This window comes from Eurypyga helias, unplaced genomic scaffold (genome assembly GCF_000690775.1).
Source record: "Eurypyga helias isolate BGI_N326 unplaced genomic scaffold, ASM69077v1 scaffold18979, whole genome shotgun sequence".
NCBI classification, from domain to species: Eukaryota; Metazoa; Chordata; class Aves; order Eurypygiformes; family Eurypygidae; genus Eurypyga; species Eurypyga helias.
The window spans coordinates 13,032-33,287 of NW_010270320.1; the positions used below are offsets into that span (position 1 = coordinate 13,032).

The 20,256-nt window shown below is 44.7% G+C and overlaps 1 protein-coding gene across 1 annotated transcript in view; it reads left to right on the forward strand.

The window, feature by feature from the left end:
* The first annotated feature begins 555 nt into the window (after positions 1–555).
* LOC104514664 (ninjurin-2-like) overlaps positions 556–20,256 on the forward strand; it is a 45,133-nt gene continuing 25,432 nt past the window's right edge. Inside the window, 2 exon segments of the mRNA XM_010158408.1 lie at positions 556–651; positions 654–710. Coding sequence (XP_010156710.1) covers positions 556–651; positions 654–710 — 153 coding nt within the window.

The following is a 20,256-nucleotide window of genomic DNA, read 5'->3' on the forward strand; positions in this document are numbered from 1 at the left end:
TTTCCGTTCCAGTGTCATTCATCGTTGCTTTTAACTTAAGCAAAAAGCAAGATTTGATTTCTGCTAGACGTATCAAATTCAACTTTAAAAAAAAAAAAAAGTGTTAGGGTGGGGAAAGGAACAGCATTTTGGCTGGGGAGAAAAATGAGAAGAAGGGACGGTAAAGAGAGTAAAGTGGAAACTTTAGGCGAGCCGTAACGCTATCTTTGCAGCAGCAGCAGTTAGCAGGCACAACTTTCTGGACCTCATCTCTTCAACCGTTTGTTTTCCACCCGTACGCTCTGCTGTGCGCTGGGGAGAGAGGGAGAGATGGGAATGGCTGCTGCGGCTGCACAGCCCACGCCAGGAACCTCTTGGTACACTGGCTGCATCCCCACGTCCCAGCCCCAGTGAGCTCATGGGGCTCAGCTGGCCTCGGCGAGGTACCACGTAACCGTCACAGAAAGTCTAAGAGGGACGCTTGTTCCACAGGCTGCCCGGACAATGAAGAACTGGCGTGCCACCCCCTCTCTCTCCCCCCAGCCGATGCCAAGGCGGGCGGCCGGCCTCCAGCAGATGAATAGCAGGTCTGTTCCAGCAGCTGCGCGTCCCGGTCCGGCCAAGAGAGAGGCTCTGGGAGTGCAGAGCGTCCCACTCCGTGCGTCGTCTGCGGAGGAAGAGACCTGGGGGGCAAAAGGATGGCCTCGGAAGGGGAGAGCATCAATCTGCAAGTGAGTCTGTCTCAGGGAAATACCCGTGGGAGGGAGAAGAGGGAGGGAAGCTCCCCATTTTGGGGGAAATAGCCACCGCTCCTATCATTCGCTCCTCTGCTTTGGCAGCCAATTCACTCGAAAACTCAGTGCCGCTTCTTTCCTCTGTTCTCCTTTGCCGAAAAGCTGGTTTCAGAATCTCTGCCCTGTGCTGCCAGCGCTGTTGTGAGCCTTTTTCCCAAAGAGTGAGGGTAAGAAGAGGGGTATTACTAAAAAGAGCTGGTTTTGAGGGGAAGGAGGGGCAGAAGTTAGCCTTCAGCTCGCAGAAGGAGGCAGCACATACTTTACAAGCTGCAAAAGTCTGAGCCGTTCCTCATCTCACAAAGCCTTGCTCTGTTTGGCAGAAAGCGCTCCCAATCTGGAGAGGAGGAAAAGAAATAAATACAGTGAATGCTGAGGGAGCGCAGAGGCCAGGGTTTCCTATGTAGGGTTTATAGAGAGACAAAACTTCTGGTGAAGCTCTTTCAGTTCTCTGTGTTCCTCTTCTGAGTGTTTGTGTTTTTTTAAGAAGGGTGTTTCTTGTGCTCGGCGTGTGTTCTAGGAAAGGGCAACTACCCAAGGGTTTGGAAAAAGAAACTATTAGAGATGAAATGGAATTAAAAGCCCGGATCACAAACACCCATCTAACTTCAGAAGTTCAAGTCCAGATCCGCACTTCAGCCAACTCTGGAGAAGGGAAGAGTGTGAAGCACTGCCCATGGCACAGCTGAGTAGGTTGGCAGCAGGGTCCACCTTTTGCAGCTGATTTTTCTGTCTGCAATGGTCTTAACCCATCCTTAGACTCAAAAGTGGGGAAGTCTATCCAGGGTCTCAATTTTTACTTCTTTGACCCATGTCAAAGAACCTAAAATGGAAAGATTTGTGCCCTTGGAAATAATCAGGACAATTATCCCTAACTGGAAAGAAAGACCGAGACTCCCTGATCCCGCAGAACCTATCTCCACTGAGATACGAGGTGCAGAGCAGTTTTTTAAGTCCTGGGAACCGTTATACTCAGGTAAGGGACATGGTAACTGAGGAAGATACACAGGTAGCTGTGATGTTGAAAAAGTACAGTATTGAGGACGGAGGCAGAGCAAGGTTAGGCATTCCTAGAACTAGATAATGAGGGGGAAAATACAGAAATCAGTAAGCCAGGAACTGAGGGCAAAGAGGACAAGAAAATTATGCTAAATAAAAAGTCAAATTAACTCCTTGTATGTTACATGATCCCACGCAATAGAAAGTTTTAGGTCTATTGTGGATTTGAAGCCCAGGTTTCATGGATGAAAAAAAATCAGCTTCACTGCTTAAAATGCTCATAAACAATTGAAAAACTCCAGGGTTTACTTTTCTCTTTCAACCCACCTTGATGTCAAGTGAAGAGCCAAAAGTGATCCTCAGCATCTTCAGCCTTTACATTACTCAGTTAAATGACCCAGAAGGTCAAAGGTTCCTTGACTTACAAAACTGAAAAGAGCATGCCTATCTGTTTCTAGAGCAGGAAGGTGTGGAGTGTTTCTATCCACCTCTACACAGGGCGGCACAAGAAAAATCATGCTACTGAGATTTTCTTTGTGACACCTTACAGGGATTTCATGAAGCCACCAGACTGTACAAAATACAGGTGAACGCACACAGGTTCCTGCATGCTTACGATGAGGAAATACACGGTGCTGGTAGGGGAGGCAAAGAGCGTCACACATGAGCTGAGACAAGCAGAAGGTCCTGGCAATGACTTGAGAAGTGTGAGGTGAGGGAAGGAGTGATCAGTAGCAGAGGGAAAAAAAGAAGCCTTTCAGTTGAAAGTACATTTAAAAGCCTCTTTTGAGTCCTCATTCTGAGCACTGAATGCAGAGCAGGTGTTTTCCTAGAAGTTTCCAGCTGTGGGTTTATGAAGAGCTTGTGGGAATGTGCACTGCACACTCTGGGGTGGCAGTGCATGACTCACTCCTCCAGGAGCTCCTGGATGGAGCAGCAGGAACAGTCCGGAATGTTAACTGTGATGCTCTACAGAAATAGGATATTTTATTTATAGCGAGAGGGTCCTGTGCCCGAAGCAGTTGCACAGTACCTACTAGCATTTCTTAGACAACATTTACATGGGCAGGGTAGACAGGGAACAAGAGAATGGAAACAGTATGAGCCTCTGGCCTAGCATAGGGGAGAGCTAGAAGAGGCAGGCAAAATGTAAGAGGACTCTAAGGAGAACTGATCAGCCCCAATCCTTTTTGCTTATCCTAAAGCATGAGAAAAAAGCTCACTCAGCAAAATTAAAACTCTCCAAACCAGGAGACACACCCTCACCCAGTGTGTCATCAGCCTGTGGAATTTGCCATCTCCTGGAGCAGGCCAGAAGGTCAAATATTGGAGAAAGCGTTGAGAAGAGGTCGGGAGGTCCAGTAACAATGTTTACAGTTATGCAAGCTAAAAAAGGTACTTTCAAATCCCATAAGCCAATAGCAGGATAAAAATAAATACCCTTTTTAGTTCCCTACAGGCAATGGCACAATTGCTGACCAGCCTGCAAGTGGTATCTTGCTTTAGAGAGACCAACTGTTCATAAGCGAGACCTAGGACTGCTTTGTAACGGCAAGAAGTATCCCCCATCAACCCACTTTCTCCCTTACAAAAATCCTCTCGTTCCATGTGTTTCGAAGGAGTCTGTTTTCCAGTTCTGACTTCTAGGAAGACTAACAAAACCTCAGACTGTGCACAGAGAGCTGCTAAAAGGAAATGGTGCTAAAATGGGAAAAAAAAGGCAGAAGGTTGTAGAGCAGCCTCACCAGACCTAGGCCAGCCAGCCAAGTGCTAAGATGAAAGACACAACCGGAATTAAAATATTTTAATTAAAAATATTCATTTACCTATTAAAAGATAAAACTTTAATATTAATTACTTTGAACAATGCAGGGTTTTTCCCAGCCATCTCTATTTGTGGCTTCAAAGTGAAATTTTCGCCTTCCCCTATTAAGCATCTGCCATTGAGAAGAAGCCATGCAGGCAGACCAGTAACCTGATGAGGTATAACAGCATAACCTGGGATAGCTGGGGTCAGAAAAACACGCTTGGGATTGAAACACATAAACCAATCCAACAGGATCCCATCACCAATTTCTTTTTACTTCAGGAAACAAAGGTTTATAGTTTTTGATAGTCACATTCAAGCCGATTTCTCTGCACTTCTTTATGCTATTATTCCCCTGGTTCTTGCCTCCAACCCTTCCATAGTGATTTGTAGGGGGGAAAGAGGAGAAGGGAGCCATACAGGGTAGTTCTTTTCAGCAGCAAAAGACGCATTAAATCTGTTTAGCTGTGTACCTCAGCTGCTGCAGTTCACGACCTGGCATCTTAACACAACCCTGTTTCATCGGTGATTTAAGCCAATGTCCCAGGCTCTGAATGGGAGCGACTGTGACAACATCCGTTCCACCGCTCCCACCACAGCGGCACTAACCAGGGGAAGTCTGTGGACAGACGAAATCATAGCACTCACACATTATTGCCACGGCTAAGTCTGACCGAGCCCCAGATGAATACTGCAGAACGGAGCAAAGACTGGGGCTGATTCTGAACGGCTCCAGAGTTTTGTAAGGTTTGTATTTTTATACTTTCTTATTCATGAATGGGTGTTATGTTCTGTATAAATGGGTGTTTAAGGGAGGTGCGCCAGATGAGTATCATCCATATTTGTGTTGCAAAAGAGGCTATATATTGTATGTTGCCTCTTTCTTTTTATAGTTTCTTACTCTTCGGTTAAAAAAATTTAAAATCCTCAGGGACGAAAAGCAGAAATAATACCTCACCATTTAGGGAATCATTCATACATCAAAAGTAAAAAGAGTAAACAGATAAAATATCATTTTAGAAAACAGTCCCTAGACTGAACATTTTTTGGCAGAAGCTGTTTGGTGAATACTTTGAATGCAAAATACATCTGTGGAAATAAAGAGAAGTGTACAAGCAACTTGGTATGAGAAAAGGTTTTAAATAATTGGATAATTTACTTCCAGTGTGCAGGTTTTGACCAGGAGGATTTAGGGAGGCAGATAAATAGAGTTAGCTATAAGCAGGACAGTGGGGACTTTTCCAAAATGCCCATGAAACAAATGGAAAGTCTCACTTACCACTGTAAATCCCGTCTCCCACATCCCACTTTCAGCCTAGGCCGGGTTGAGGGTGTGCAGGGAGTGTGTTCACTGCTGGGTTAGACTTTTGGTTTTGTGCTTTTCTGTGGCTCTAACGTGCCCCTCAAGGCTGTGACATGCTTACAGGTTCTTGGCTTGGGCAGGTATTTGCCTGCTTCTGCAGCAGCAGCCAGCTTGTGCTTTCTAGTGCCATCGGACCCTTACTCCCCTCCACCTGCCTGTAACGGTGGCAATCCAACCTCCCCAGCCGAGCAGTGTCCCTGCCCCAGGGGACTTCAGCAGCGTTATTTGGGTTCTGTAATTTGGGCCTGGGTAGTGATGGTCTGCACTGAGAGAAGGAGCCTTTCAGAAAGAAATCGCAAGCGCTTCAGAAAGAGCCATTCCTGTGGCATCCCTGTGTGCAGGTCAGCCATCAGGAGTTTGAAGAACTTATCTCTCCGTGTTTTTAACTAAGCTAACCCAATTACTACAGCCCCTCAAAGAGGACCCTACTCCTCACTGCCAGGGATGCACTCCACTACCTGTGCCACTCATCTGACCCTGGCAAAGCTGGTTCAGAGAGCTAAACGCGGAGAAAACTAACCACTTTTTGGCAGGGTTAGTGTTCCGGTTTGCTGTTCTGCACAGATCCCAGGAGGATCAGGCAAGTGCCAGCACCTGGGAGGGGCAGGACTGCCTGCCCAGGAGAGTGGCAGCTACTCCTCACTTCAGATCACTTAGGCGAAGGTCTAAGTCTGGGTGTAACCGGCAATAGCAGCAGGGAGGGCCCAAACGGTAGCAGTGACTGCTCACTGGTGGATGCCACTCAGTCCGACTGCACGACTTCGGTCGGTTGCTTGAGAGTAAAGCCTGTATAGGGCTGGCTGCAGGGTTAGGCAAAGATTCACCATGCCCTAGTCAGTCACGAGACAGGTGTGAAACAGGGTGTGATGCAGACCTGCGTAACGTCACCCGTGCTGGTCCCAGAAACCAGTAATACTCACACTAGAAGACAGACAGCACAATGACAACATGCTGAGAAGACGGAGGCTTTTTCTTATAGCCAGTACTAATTCATCCTTTGTTCTGTAATAGGATGTGGTGTTTCTCCTCTTCCCTGGACATTCCTCCCACCTCCTCTACCTGGTCATGCCCAGCCTTCCCACTCAGGGTGAACATTCGTTTATACCCTTCCCAAACACAGTGATGGTATTTTCTCATTTTGAGAAACTGGCCCCCAGGTTTTAGGGTATTTGAGCACATGTGGTGTCAAAGATATCCTTGGGATTATCCCATGGAAATCAGCAGCCTCACACTGGAAACCAACCCCTTTGGCCTCGCAGGTGTGGGGGATGCCCAGACCTTCCCGGGCTCCATGAGAGGCTCTGCCTGCAGCTGCACGTGGAACATGTGGCACCAAACATACAAGTTTCACTCAGAGCTGGGGCTGCTGTGACAGTGAGTTACAGGACGTTTTCCCACACTGCCTCATAGGGTTGGTTCATCGCAGACGGAGCATACAGCACCTCGCCTCCACATCCGACAAGCACAGCAGAGCCGGAGCTCAGGTCACAGCTAGAAATGGTCACAGTCGTGAGGGAAGGGAAATGGGGTGTATGAAAGTAATCTGAAAAGGCCCAGACATTTCTGAAGAGGAGATTGTGAGGGAAGGAGGGAGTCACTTGGGTTGGGGGGTGTGCTGCCACCTCCCCTGAGGCAAGGGGAGAGGATCCCAGAGGTTGGCAGCTACAAAAGCTTATTAATAACAAAGGATTTCTGTGCTTACTGTATAAAGCTTGTACAACTGAAGCAGTGGGAGCATAGAAGGAGCAAGGCCCAGGAGGCATGGGGTCTCCCTGCAGGGGTGGGAAGGGGATGAAGTGGCACAGGACTTGGGGTGACAAGAGGATGCCTGTACAGCCCCAAAGGCTGAAGGAACACCCAGGGCTTTGCATGTTGGGGGCCCCATGCTCCACCGAGAGGGGCAGCAAGAGAGCACGGCTGTACCCCATTGCCCTTCTTCCACCATCTCCTCCTCAGCCACAAGCTTTAGGGACACCATCTCTCGCCATGTACCTGTTTCGCACACCGAGATACAGGTACATCTCACCCACGCTTGCACCTTGCAGATTTGAGCTCACAAGGAGCAGATTTTACTTAATAAGTAATCATAAACCTGGTTATGGTGGTGGCAACGCACGGTTCTCCTGGCTGGCCAATGACAAAACCTCCCACTGAGACATCTTTGTGAGTGTGAGTCCTCTGCAACGTGAAGTAACTGCTAAACCATGGGTAAATCAATTTTTGTGTCTTTTGTCAAAAATCTACCTCCCTTGGCTTCATTCCAGTCCAAGCTTGAGAGCCGAACCATGCACTTGCTTCTCTTCACCCTCAGCCGACAAACAGGCACAGCACCTCTGCCCATTTAGCCAGTAAAAATGGAAGCCTTCAGCCCAAATCACCATTCCTCAGCCCTTCCTGAAAAATAGGCATTCACTTGTCATGTTTCTCTTCTGAGCCCCCAAAATGCTGCATGCATACAATAACCAGGCACACAAGTGTGAGCTTCTCCAAGTACAAAAGGGCACACGGGCGTTTTCACTGCCATTTCCCCATCTCCAGCTTGTGAGTCAAATGTTTATAAAACTCTCTTTGAGAAAAGGCAATGCGAGAATACTGTAATCTAGACTGCCCCGGGTATGTAAACACAGAAACATTTGAATTGGACACCAGAATGATGGAAGAGCCTGTGTGCAGGCGCTGCAAGATTCACATCACCAGTTACCATACACCTTGACACACTCCTTTGAACCAGGCAAGTTATAATTCCTTGTCAAATTACGTGAATCAGATGTGTGACTCTATAATTACAGCTGTGAAAACCATTATACTCAGGATCTTAGAACCTTCTATCCAAAATAAGCCTTGGGGAAGAAATTTCTCATGAAGCTGCTTAGGTCAAGGTTCAGTGAGTGCTGGAAATTCTGGGGGAATCCTGTCAGCAAGTTTAGAGAAATGAAAATAAGAAAATGAGATGATGTACTGTTTTGTGGATTGTTCAGACTCTTTTTTTTTTCCTTTTAGGTTTTTTATTTTTGCATATATTTATGCATATTTGCAGGAGTTTTCTCTTTGCACTCACACACCTCCAAATGATATTTTGGGGGATAAAAAAAACAAAAACCACCACCAAATTCACCTCAGACCTTAGTTATGTGAGAAAAATAACTGCTCCTACCAATCTAACACGAACCAAAGGGCAACCAACTGTTCTTCTGTAGCCTATGTGTTACTGAAGGAATGTTTTTGCAGAGAATAACACTGCAGCAATACCCTGTGTGTGAGAACCAAGTTCTGCTGTCCCTCGTTCTCCAAGCATTTTGTAAATATCTATGAGTTTAAATTTACAATCCCCATATGGAGCAAGAGGTGTTTTCCTGCCTATTGTATAGGTATGAGGTCGAGGCAGAGAGGGGGAAATGACCACTGATATACCCAAGAACACACAAGGAGAGAGTGACAGAAGCAGGAAGGAAAGACTGAGCATCTCTGTTGGGATGGGTGGATTGCCATGCAGCAGCTCTGTGGTTACATCTCTACTTCTCACCGGCTACGTTTTTAATCTCCATTACTTTGTTAGGGAACAGCTAAAGATTGTTTTATTTAGCCATCGGAGACCACTCTGTTACTTCACACAAAGTAAAGGAGAACATTAACTGAAGCTTTCAGTAAGAGAACAAACACAGTTCCATCCCTGCTGAATGTAACTTCATCATCAATTGGAAACGAATTTGGACACTCTCAGAGGAGCAGGCACGCAGCTGTGTGTGCATCTTTCTTGGTGGAGCTACAGTCACGCTCAACCGTGTTGGTGTAGGAAGCAAAACCCAAAACCAAAGTGAAACAAGCTAAATTACATTAAACATAAATTCTGACTCAGAACATTAAACATAAATTCTGACTCAGAATGACCGTGCAGGTTCTTGATGTAACTATTGTACTTCAAGTCTGCACTTTCTTTCAGCTGATTCGAGATGAAATGTTCCTGCACATCCCTGTGTGATTTCAGGCTGTAGCCAGGCATTGTTTGCCGACTGGAGGTGAAGTGCTGAAGGGGGGAGGTTTGTCCTTGTTACCACCCTCAATTATTATTGCTCCCTCAACGCAGCTGCGCAAAATAATCACTCTAACAAGACTGTCTGGGCTCAGAAACCTCCATTACCGAGTGTCTAAGCTAACCCAGATAGTTGTGAAATAACTTGGTTAGGGAATACGCAATTACATCTTCTAAGGAAGAATTAAGTCCTCTGTCTTCGCAAGTCTGGACAGAGACAGAAATAGCAGCTCCTTAAGATAGGCCTTCATCCATCTTATTGCAACGGGATAATTGTTTTCATTCTTGGATATTTCTTGGCTGGTCATGTTAGCTTAAGATTCTTCTGGGGTGATCAGAAGACTGAGATATACAATCTGGATTCTTCTTAACTTAGATGCAAAGAATAAGGAAAATAGACACAAACACAAATAGAGTTAAAAATAATCTTGGATAACATAAGCATCTGGGTGGTGTTTTTCCATCTTTTTGCCCATGGCGATACCTTGACTGGCAATGTACACTGATCAGAGAGACATCCAGCAAAGGACTAATATGCCATGAGAAAATACAGCATGCTGCTGTTTTCCTCCCTTTTAACAGAAACACATTGGAACTCCATCTTCATGTGCTAGATTCTTGGGAGCTGATTCCGGACAAGTTCCTTAGCCAGCCCCCATTTTTGGCATGTGGCTGTGAAAAAGTTGCCGAAGGGAGTTGTGTCAAAGGGCTTTTACTTTGCTCTTAATGGCTCCACGTACAGTCTGAAGGAATCTGAAGCGCTCACGAAATGTGGTTTCCCCTCTGGTGTTTGCTGTTCAGCTGGCTCAGCAGCTCAGCCATTTAAAACCATTGTGAATGGATTTAACACTTGTGAAATAATGCTGGCCTGTTCAGATCCAGAGAGGGATGGGCAAAGCCCACCAGCACAATGAAAGCCCCTACACACCAAAAACCAGCTACTGACCTATAGGAAGAAAACCATGAAGGAGAGAAAAGGAAAAAAAAAGAGGAGTGCAGCCCCAGAAGAGCGCTCCAGGAGGGTGTGAGCTACAAAATGATGGATTATGAAGGCTAGTGAGCCAAATGGGGGGATCAGAGACAGAGCATTGAGAGTACTGGAGGTGTCTGTCCCCAGAAACCAGGGCAGATGTAACTCCCCACTTCATCCTAGCCTGAGCTACTAAGCGCAGCAAGAGGTGTGTTTCATCTCTGAGCTGATCTAACGCTCAGTTATTCTGCTGAGACCATGAAAAACAGAGAGATAACCAAAGCCATCTCTGATGTGGACAGGGTTGCAAGCACGCTGCAGATCTGTATCTTTATGCAGAGATTTGACCTCAGGACCAGGCTCACAGGCAGCTCAGGAGCAGACGGCAACAGGTCGCGGCGGCTACCGCTTGGGTTAGCTTTTGGTTAGCCATACTGAGCTGAGAAGCGCTCCGACTCGTTTCCAACACCCTGCAATGCCTCCTGGCACCACCCCGCGTTACCGAACCACGCTGGTCTCACAGCGTCACTCTTCGTGCCCTGGCAACACGGCGGTTCTCCCGTGGGTGCCGGGTGGGGGCCCAGGCCGAGGGTTGGGAAGCGAGCCAGCGCGACAGTGCTTACCGCCAGCGTGGGGCAGGGTCGTTGGAAGCGCTTCCTCTCGCCTCGCTCGCGTGGCCTACAAACAGGGACATGATGTCTCCCACGGGAGCGACTGACTCAGGTGCTTGGCCAGCTGCGGGGAAAAGGTGTCTCTGTGGCCGTCAACAGCAGAGAACAGCTAGAAATTAAAAAGATGCATTGCTCTGTGGCTGCAAGTGATAACAACACATTCCTCTTTATTCTGATCCAAAAGCAATTTTTTTCTTCCTTTGTTCTCCTCCCTGTTTTTTCCTATCTGATGAGAGCTGGGCTAGGAGCGCGGTATGCCTGTTATTGGTGTGCATAACCTAAGTTCCATAGCTCTCCCACTTTTTTATTTTACATACTATCATATGACTTACGAAAAGTAAAGTTCAGCAGACTAAACCTCAGAGGAGTGATGCAAGAGCGAGTAGCACTGAGCTTTACCACGAGCCCTGTACCATTAACCATGGATGTCCAAGGACTTAATAAACCTATTAAGTACGTTGGGGGTTTATACTGTCGCAGATCTGGCTGGAGCAGTCTGAAAGGATACCACTGCCCATGGCTACCCTTCAATCAGAAGGCACTTCTAGCACTATCCTTGACCTCTCTGCGACATAAGGCCCAGTATCCACCTGAGTAGCTCTTCTAGCTATATCAGCCACTTCTATATACGACATATTTGTGCACTGCGTGTGACAAAGTACTTGTTATCACCTGCTCTTTGGGTGTAATTGCAAGGCTGATTCAGCAGACATAAGAGCCACACTTGTGGGAATTTTGCCTTGAGACCAGGAAAATGCACAAACTAAGAGAAGATTGTGATTTAGTGGTCACCGTCTTTGTGTGGAAAGACCTATGTCCTTTGACGGCCTCCTTCTCCTCCTAGTGCATTGTGAAGGGCCGGTAGGACTCTGACTCCTGCTGGTTGTGCTGTAGGTGATATTTTGTGGGCCCAAAACTGTGGGAATATTGTATCTGTTACCAAGCAGCATTCAGCCTGCCTTTTGCCCAAGGCACCTGTATTACGTACACAGTCAACGCTAACATGTTAATACCTGTGAGCAGAAGGAAACTCACATTCTCCACTCAAATGCTGCAGGAGCTGAGGTGTTAGGAGGATGTATGAAATTAAGGTAGGGAGGGCAGGGAAGGAGAGGAAAGACTTTGCAGCTACATTCAAATGCAATAGGTGCAGCTGAGTGAAGGCCCTCAAGACTGAAGGTCGAAGAGGTATCCTTTGAGGCAGTATTTCTTCAGAAAGAGTACAAAGTAAAACCTCCTCAGAAGGTCCAAAAAAAACAAGACTATTTGATGTCAGGGTCAAGAACTGAGGAGAACAATTGTAATGATTTCACTAAATATTTATCTTCCTAACAGGTAGGGATATAGATTAAGAGTCACCAGTCATGATCATCATATGAATAGGTGGAAAGGAGTTTCTTTTGCCTATCTTCTCTGCTCATGTCAGCAGCAGTATCAAGCAGAGTATCAGGCTGCCCAAACAAGACATGAAAAACTGTGAATAAGCAAAAAGGAGCAGAGTAGCTTTTCGTTTTGTGGGTTTTGGTTTTTTTTTTTTTTTTCCAGAGAAACAGACTGTAGCAAGAAAGGCACCACAAAACCCCTTTGCAGGGTTACTGCACTACATACTGACAATAAAGCTGAGCTGCTCCAACGACACAGCTCTGCCGGGGGAGGCAGGGTGTGATCAAAAGTGAATAAACTATAGGGACAAACTCCTCCATCACTTTGTGCTAGGTACGTGTGAACGTTTCAATGCACAGCTACAGCTGGGAGTCAATATGAGCCGCTTCTCTGAGCCCGTGCCAATTAATGACGATCACAGCCACCATGGCACTCCCAACAGGGGCATCCAGTCCCTAGTCTGCCCCACAGACCAGGTTTTTTTCCCCCCCTTCCTTCTCCCTAATTCTTCCAACCCTACCCAAACATTCAGGAGTTCATTTGGACGCAACATTTTTAACATTACTCTGTTAAAAGAATCCAGCTCCAGTTCAAAATACATATTGAGTGAACCTCAGTTGGAATCCATGGCATTTGTTCTGCATCAGCTTCTTTTGTCCCTCAGCCATCTTGAAGTGAGAAACTATAGGATAAACATCAGATACAGCAATAAACGAATGATAAGAAACTTCAGGTCCTCCAAGTTGTTTCCCACTCCAGAAACTTACATTTTTGGTGGCTGAATGTGAATGCTTTTTGGAAGATGACTGTATTTGCAGAATTTGGTCATTCAGTTGTCAGAGAAACAGTTATTCTTCTTTCATCTCCTCCCATTCCTATTCCGGCCAAGAGGCATTTGCTTCCCCACTACACTCTCCTAGGAAGGCCTCATTTGCTACACCCCTTCCCAAAGGTCTCTCAAAGCAATGTCTACCCAGGAGATCTCTGAAAAACACAATTGTCACTAAGGGGATTCGGGCCTCCCTTCAATTTCTGCCATGGCATACTATAGCTCCTCATTATAAAGTTAGCTCTTAGAGGTTCTTTGTCTCTGCAGGGTTGAAAGTTGCTGACTGAATGTCTGGGTTCCGCCAGTCTTCCTTTAACTGGCCATTCTCCGCTATGCAAATTGTTTCCATAATGCTACAAGATAATTCACACCAACCTCATTTAACATTTTGAACCTGTTTCGTAAAGGGGCTAATGAGAAAACAAAACACAACCTGAATAATAAGTCACCAGAAAAGAAGTACTAGCCTAATCTTTTAATATAGAGCCTGAACAGCAGTTTGTTCTTTTCAGAGAGGGAAGAGGACTGACATCTTTTCTAATCTGAGAATGTAATTCTCAGGACAGTGTATGAGAAAACAGCAGTAATCTACAGAACACCCAGGAACACTTGCTGAAAGATTCCCAGGGTGTAACTTTTGGCAGGACGTCAGGTTCCAATAAAACCCACTGAAAACACTAGGCTAACAGCAATAATATTTTACACGGGTGAAATGTCTTTCATCTAAGGGCCACGAAAGGGCTCTGCAAAGGGTAAACATGCTCCTTGAGGAGGGATAAATGAAATTGATGCTCCGTAGATGTTGCCACTGATTCACCGATTTAGAAGATAGGTTATTGTGTGCAGAGTGTTGGAGGGTACAGAAAGAAAAGAGTTAACAAGTATAGGCAAGCTTGGGAGCATTCTTTGTAGTGAACTTGCACAGGCATAGTAACCCACTTTTTTTAATGTTTTCAGTAAATCAACTGCTGACATTCCACATACACAATCTGAGCACCTGTACACAAATCAGGTAACCAGAGATTATTACATGGTGCAAATACACAAAGTACTAGGTGAGTTCTTGCACAGCTACTTGACTCTAAGGTGAAATTTTCTATACTGTGCTGGTAATTCCTGCTTGGCATACAATTCTTGTATGTTTTCTGAGGCCAGTCTGGGACTTCAAAAATATATATAACCGTATATAAGCACACGAACACCTAGGGACTAGAAATAAGATTTCAGTGTAGGCCACTTGTGAACTGCTCAAAGTCTGGGATCCAGACTCACGTTGCACTGTTCGCCTACCTCCGCTGGGGAGCCATTCCACAGCATGACTACCTTTCACAAAACCCAAGGTGCTGCATCACTCTGGGCCACCTATGAATCTCAGCCTACACTTCACGTACCGCACCGCAAAGATGTTGCTGGTGGTGTTATACTGGCAAAGCTTGCAGTGGAAATACAGCTTCTACTGCATCATCAACAGCTTTTAAGGCTTAATTGAATCGCTTATGAATTTTTGGCACAAGTGTACTATAAAATGTTGCTGCACTGACCTTACCTAAGTGACCTTAAGGGGACAACCTGTATCGAGATAAGTGATTCCTTTGCTCAGGGTCTCTCAGTGTATATTTTACATTATATTGCTCTTTGTAGCCATTTCCAGAGTCAACATCACCCTATTTCCCAGCCCAGCACTCTCATCAGACAGCAAAAGCTGTTGAGAAGTCATTGTCTGTGTCCTGAACACACAGACACACACAATTCCTACTCACTGTTTACATGAAGGAAATTATGTGAATCAGGTCATGTTTCCTCTGTGTCAGAAGGGTAAAAACAATAGCAACAAAGGTTTTGTCATGACACCCCCAGTCTAAGGCAGTGACTAACAACCAGAAAGATTAGATATCAGGATGATCTAAAAGTCTGCTACTCCCAAAAGAGGGAGGTCCTGCTCTTGTTTAGCCCAACACCCTTTGCTCCCTCCTTATCTCCTGCATCCCACCTTGCCCTTGTGCTGGCATATGCCAAACCCTTCTCACAAACAATCCAGCTCATTAAAATTGGAGAAAGTAGTCTTTTTTTTTTTTTTTTTTTAATTTAGCTTGGCTTAATGAGCTGAATTGGCTCAGAACTGAGTCTTAAGAAAGCGAGAGTGCAAGAGAGCACAAGGCTCATAGCAGCAACATTTGCTCTGGACTCTTAGATCACCATAGCTACAAGATGTAACCCCCAGACGATACTCTCTGGCTGGTAGTTTCACTTTTTCAAACAGACGACCATAGCTACTTTGAGATAACTTGCTCAAGTCAGAAAGGGCATTAGCAGAATGAGTGGTGTAATTCAGAACTTGTATTCAGCTACAAATGCAGAAGAGAGAATAATTCTGGCCTCTTAGAGCTGTACCCTACAATACCACAAAAGAATGAAAAGGGGCAATTAGAACTGATGACACACAACTGGATTAGCTCTTATGGGTTGAACATACTGTGATGGCAAGGTCTCTCAGCCACCAAGAGCTGCGTAAGGCTTTACTCGCTATCAGATATACCCACATGTCCTCCTTGTGGCTTGAAACAGCATCTCTCACCAGGCTAAAACATACTGAAGCACACCAAGTGTCATGAGTCACTGCAGAATTCAAATCCATTTTCCCTGTCCAGTGTTCTTGCCCTGGACCTGGAGGGCACCTTGTCAGAATCTTTAAAGAAACTTCAACTCCACCCCCACTGGGAGTATCTTCACCTCCCCACAAATGCATGTGCATTTGTGCCTTTCAGCACTCAGTTTCTGCAGAGATGACAGAAGTGTAACTGCTGTCATTGGACACAGGTTGCAAGTTCACAAATCGGTCTTAGCAGCTGTATTTGGGAGGTAAGTTCTGAGAAAGTAAATTGTTCTCGTCTCTCCAGACCTTGGTTTTGAATAACCCCATAGTTATGGTCAGAGAAGAGAGAGATTTCTGTGGTGTTAAAAGAATGGCTTGGCATTTCTTGACCAGCCATCTGCCCTCAAAACTCAGCAGATGACTCACTAGTGCTCATCTCCGTTTGTTACTGGGCTAAAACTTTTATCTCCTCAGCTTCTTGTGAAGTTCCACTCGGTATCTTTTCAGAAGCAGAGCCTGTTCTAATGCAAAAGAACAAACAACATGGAAAGTGCAACTCAGAATTCAAGTTTTTAAAGGCGCTCACGCTAAACTCTGGCTGAGCTCATATGCACGTCTGCACGGAGGCACTTGCACGCATAAATCACAGCTTGCTCACATCTGGCACGCGCAAAAAGCACACCGCTTGGCACAGCCTTTAAACGTCCTTCAGCTACTTGACTGCGTTCAGGTCTGCAGACAGTTTTGAAAAACTTTCCTTGTAGACAGGAGATGCAAAACCTTACTGAGGAGTGGGCTGATATTCTCATGTATCAAAGTTGCTCACTGTTGCCTATCGCTTCTCAATGAAGCTTCCGTGCATCCGTGGGATTATCAAAACAGGTGCTTCTACTTCTTGGAGAGCAGAAAAGCTATCTCCATAGCCCAGACGTTACTTGTTTACCCTGCACAAGTTCAAAGCAGTACTTACAAGCAACCGCAGTTCCTAAGTTAACTGTATAGTTTGACCAAGCTCTGATTTGAAGTCAAGCAGCGAGTAGTTATCCCATCTTACCGAGATCGAATAGTTTATTGCTGTCTCACAGAAGCCATTCACCGTTTTGCTTGCATATTCAGCCCTATCTGTAGAAGATATGGCCAGAGAAGTCCAAGCTAAAAATATCAAACCTTTGCCACACCCAGACCGCTCTTACCACCTCGTACCAGATTAAGCGCACGTCAAGTGAATTTTCCAGGGTGGTTTGTGAAAACCCATTAGTCAGCACAGCATTGATCACAGCTCTTTGTACTTGTTTTCCCCTGCAAGTGGGTCAGATTCCTCCTGGTGCCTAAATTGTAGCTTTGGAGAAGGGAATGTTTCTTTTTCTCTTGGCCTGGAAGTCTACAATCTGCTCAGAACTGCTTTCGAGTTATGCAAGTCCAGATCTGTACTTCTTTCGTAGTTGTCTACCGTGGTAACAAACAGGGCAGCGCCATGCCTGGTCCCTCAAGCTCTGTACTTGTGCCAAAGATAATCAGTTATTACGGCATCATTAGTTTTGATGCATTAATAACCCAACAGGTTTTGTCTTTACCAGCCAGCGTATTTGCCAGGAAGATTCGGCAAACATAATTTAGCGAAGTCCTTTCCTCTGTTAAGAGGGAGAACAACCTCTCAGTTTAAAGAACAGTGGAGGAATCCTTATTTAGGGATTAATTGTCACTTTGTGACTCCTGCAAAATTCACACTCCAGGCTCTGATTTAGTTATACACAGTAACTGTGGGTTGCTAATTAAGAGCAACCTGGGTATTAGCCTTTCTTCTTTTAGTGTCTTACACTGCCAATTTAAAAAATTCTCTCAGTGAGAAGCATTTCTAATATCTGAAGTGTGAAGTAGCAAGGGCATTTGCATCTCCAGCCAAACCCACAGAGGCCGGAAAGAAAGGCATGATTTACATTCAACACCTCAACCTATAACCTGGGGGACATCTGGAACTCTTTCAACACCAACTTCCACTCTGTGAAAGGGGGAGCCCTCTCTGTGGGCACAAGGCACATTCACCTTTTGACTCTATTTGTTGTCGCTGCAGGGGCTTTAGCTTGAAAATATCCATTCCCTTCTATGACTTTTATAGGAGACAAAGCAAGAAGTATCCCAAAGACATGTGAAGTTAACATGTATAAAGTCATTCTGAACTCATTTGAAGTCTTGTCTTGGTGTTTCACTGGAGTGCCTAACAGGTACCCTGCTTTTCAGCTCATGCAGGTTTTCCCAAAGATCCTGAGACACACCATTTATTCTAAACTCAGATGAACAGAAAATAGTTTCATCACCTTATTTAAGAAAAAAGAAAAAAACTTCAGTTTTCAATTCCAAAGTAGATTTCAAGAATTCCTTCTTATTTATCAGTCGCAATAAAACTACAGTTGGGGTAGAAAGATAATTTGCAAGGTTCAGTCCACCACATCTGCTAGATATTAATCAGCAGATTTGTATTTTTAATATTAATCTGCTCCCCTACAAGTAGAGTTTGATAGTGCTTCTGAATGGCTGGAGTTAAGGGATGATAGCTCATCTTGGCTTAATTAAAACAACATTTCTTCTGATTGTATATTATTAAGAAAGTTGTCGTTAACTTTGTCTTCAGTAATCTGTAGAATTTTTACATTTTCCTGATTCCTGAATTGGATTTGATAGGAGTTTTGAATTATGAAATTTGATGATAACTTTGATTCAGTTTCATCTATAGCCTTGACTATTTTTTCTCAAAATTTTCACTTTCTTTACACCTTTATGCTACCAAAACTTGATAATCCTGTTGTAGCTGCAGAATCTTTTTCTTTAAAAAAAAAAAAAAAAAAGGCACACAAGACCTCTTGCTGTACCAAATCAAAGCTTTCAAGAACTCATGGAAAAGGTGCGGAGGTGGGAGTAAGATGAGATGAATGATAGCCCTGGAGGCAGTAGCAGACCGCAGCGTGTGCACAGGAGCGCAGCACAGGCAGGGGCAGGCCTGGGGTCAGACATCAGGCACATGCCACCATGTCCCCACTGAGGGGTTCCGCAGTGAACCACATAACCCTTTTCCTATTGTCTGTGATGAAGGGATTCTGAAGGCAGGTAGTTAAGTCATATCAGCTGGTAAACATTCCCACTGGAACAGCCTGCTCTTTCTGGGTCCTCAGTGTCAAGACACAGTAGCACATGGACTGAAAACTCATTTTAAAGATGACTGTGGTACGTAGGGACGATGGGGCAGCATCTACTTTGTGACTCAGGGACTTCCGCACACATCTGCGAAGCATGCACACTGCATAGCCCCATGCCACAGCAGCAGAAACAGTTTTGGGAGGGGGGGCCTTCGGAGTGTAAAGAAGTAGGCTTTCATTTTACTCACTTGTACTGGACACAATTAGATTTCATTATGGTCTTCCTTTCTACGGGATCCTGGATTCCCAAAGGAAAAGAATTTCCAGGAAGGCCCTTTCTCTGCGTTTTCTGGGTAGCTGCAATAATTATTTCAGATGGAGGTACCATTTCCACAATGCAGTGATTTTTCAGTCAGTTCAGTGATGCATTTCAGAGTAGAGCAGACTGCAAGCTGTCCAGAAACACCAGGTAGTCCAAATGGGGCTGCTTGTTCATTTACCTGTCAAATATACAGCTGATATAAGAAGCGCTTTCTCTGTTGTCCTCTCCACTTCTAGATGTACTCCAAGGGATTAAATGCAGTTTTAAAAGCACTCACAGCCTGTTTGCAGAAGTAGCCATCTCTTATCCTAGCTGTAGGCGAAAAAGCTCAGACCCACTGCAGTGATTTTGCTAACATTCCAGTGACCTGACTGTTCACAGGGACAGGGTATTTTTGATAGCAAGCCCTTCCTTCTTCATCCTGTAGACCCAGCTGGTCCAGAGAGGCTGACATCATTTGACCACAAAGATACAAACCACTTGAGCTTTTGCCAGAGTAGAATTCGATAGCTGAGCACTGATTAAAGTTTCTTTTGGAATCAGTGTCCACTTTATATGCTATTATTCACCAGTGGCATGCATTCAACATCTCTATGCAATTGGCCAGTAGCCTTTTTTTTTTCCTCTATGCATATATTTGCCAAGATGAAAAACCAGAAAAAATTTAAACCATTTCAAACGCTTTTCCAACTGCTGAACTATGTTTTCTGAACCACATTGTTGAGTCATGATCTAAACTCAATGAATATTCTCCTGGGCAGTTGCTATTCAAACAATGATTCTCCTTTTCCTTTTTTGATTCTGATCTGTAAATCATCGAACATTAACGTTATCAAGTGGGGCTACACATACACAATCTGGGTTCATTTCAAAGCAAATCATAATGGGCAGCTATTTCTGCCTCTCTTCAGGTTTAAAAAAATGATTTTAGTCTTCATTGGAATGAAGAAAACACTGGAAACAAAAATGTCCATTTTTCCAAATCTATGCTGGTGTTGCTATTGCCAGTTTGACAACTGTGACATATGCGTATTTTACAGGAAAGTTTTGGGTTGGGCTTTCCTCCTCCACCCCAGGTAGCTCAGTGTTCTGAGAGAGCTGCTGCTGAAATATTGAACAAGCATTGCTAACATTTACATGGAACAATATATCGGTTTAGCCACAAGTTTTAGGCAGGAAAAAAAAATCTTGATATGGAATTATTTTCCATTGGAAAAAAGATAGTTCTAATAAATCTTTTCAAAATTGTACCGATCAAACAAAAATTTGTGAAAGTTTCCCACCTAAATGTTTCAGAATTAAATACTTCATCTTTTCACTTTGAAATAGCTCTTATTTTGTATTTGATTGTCGTGCTATTTTATGTTAAAACATATTTAAAATATTCT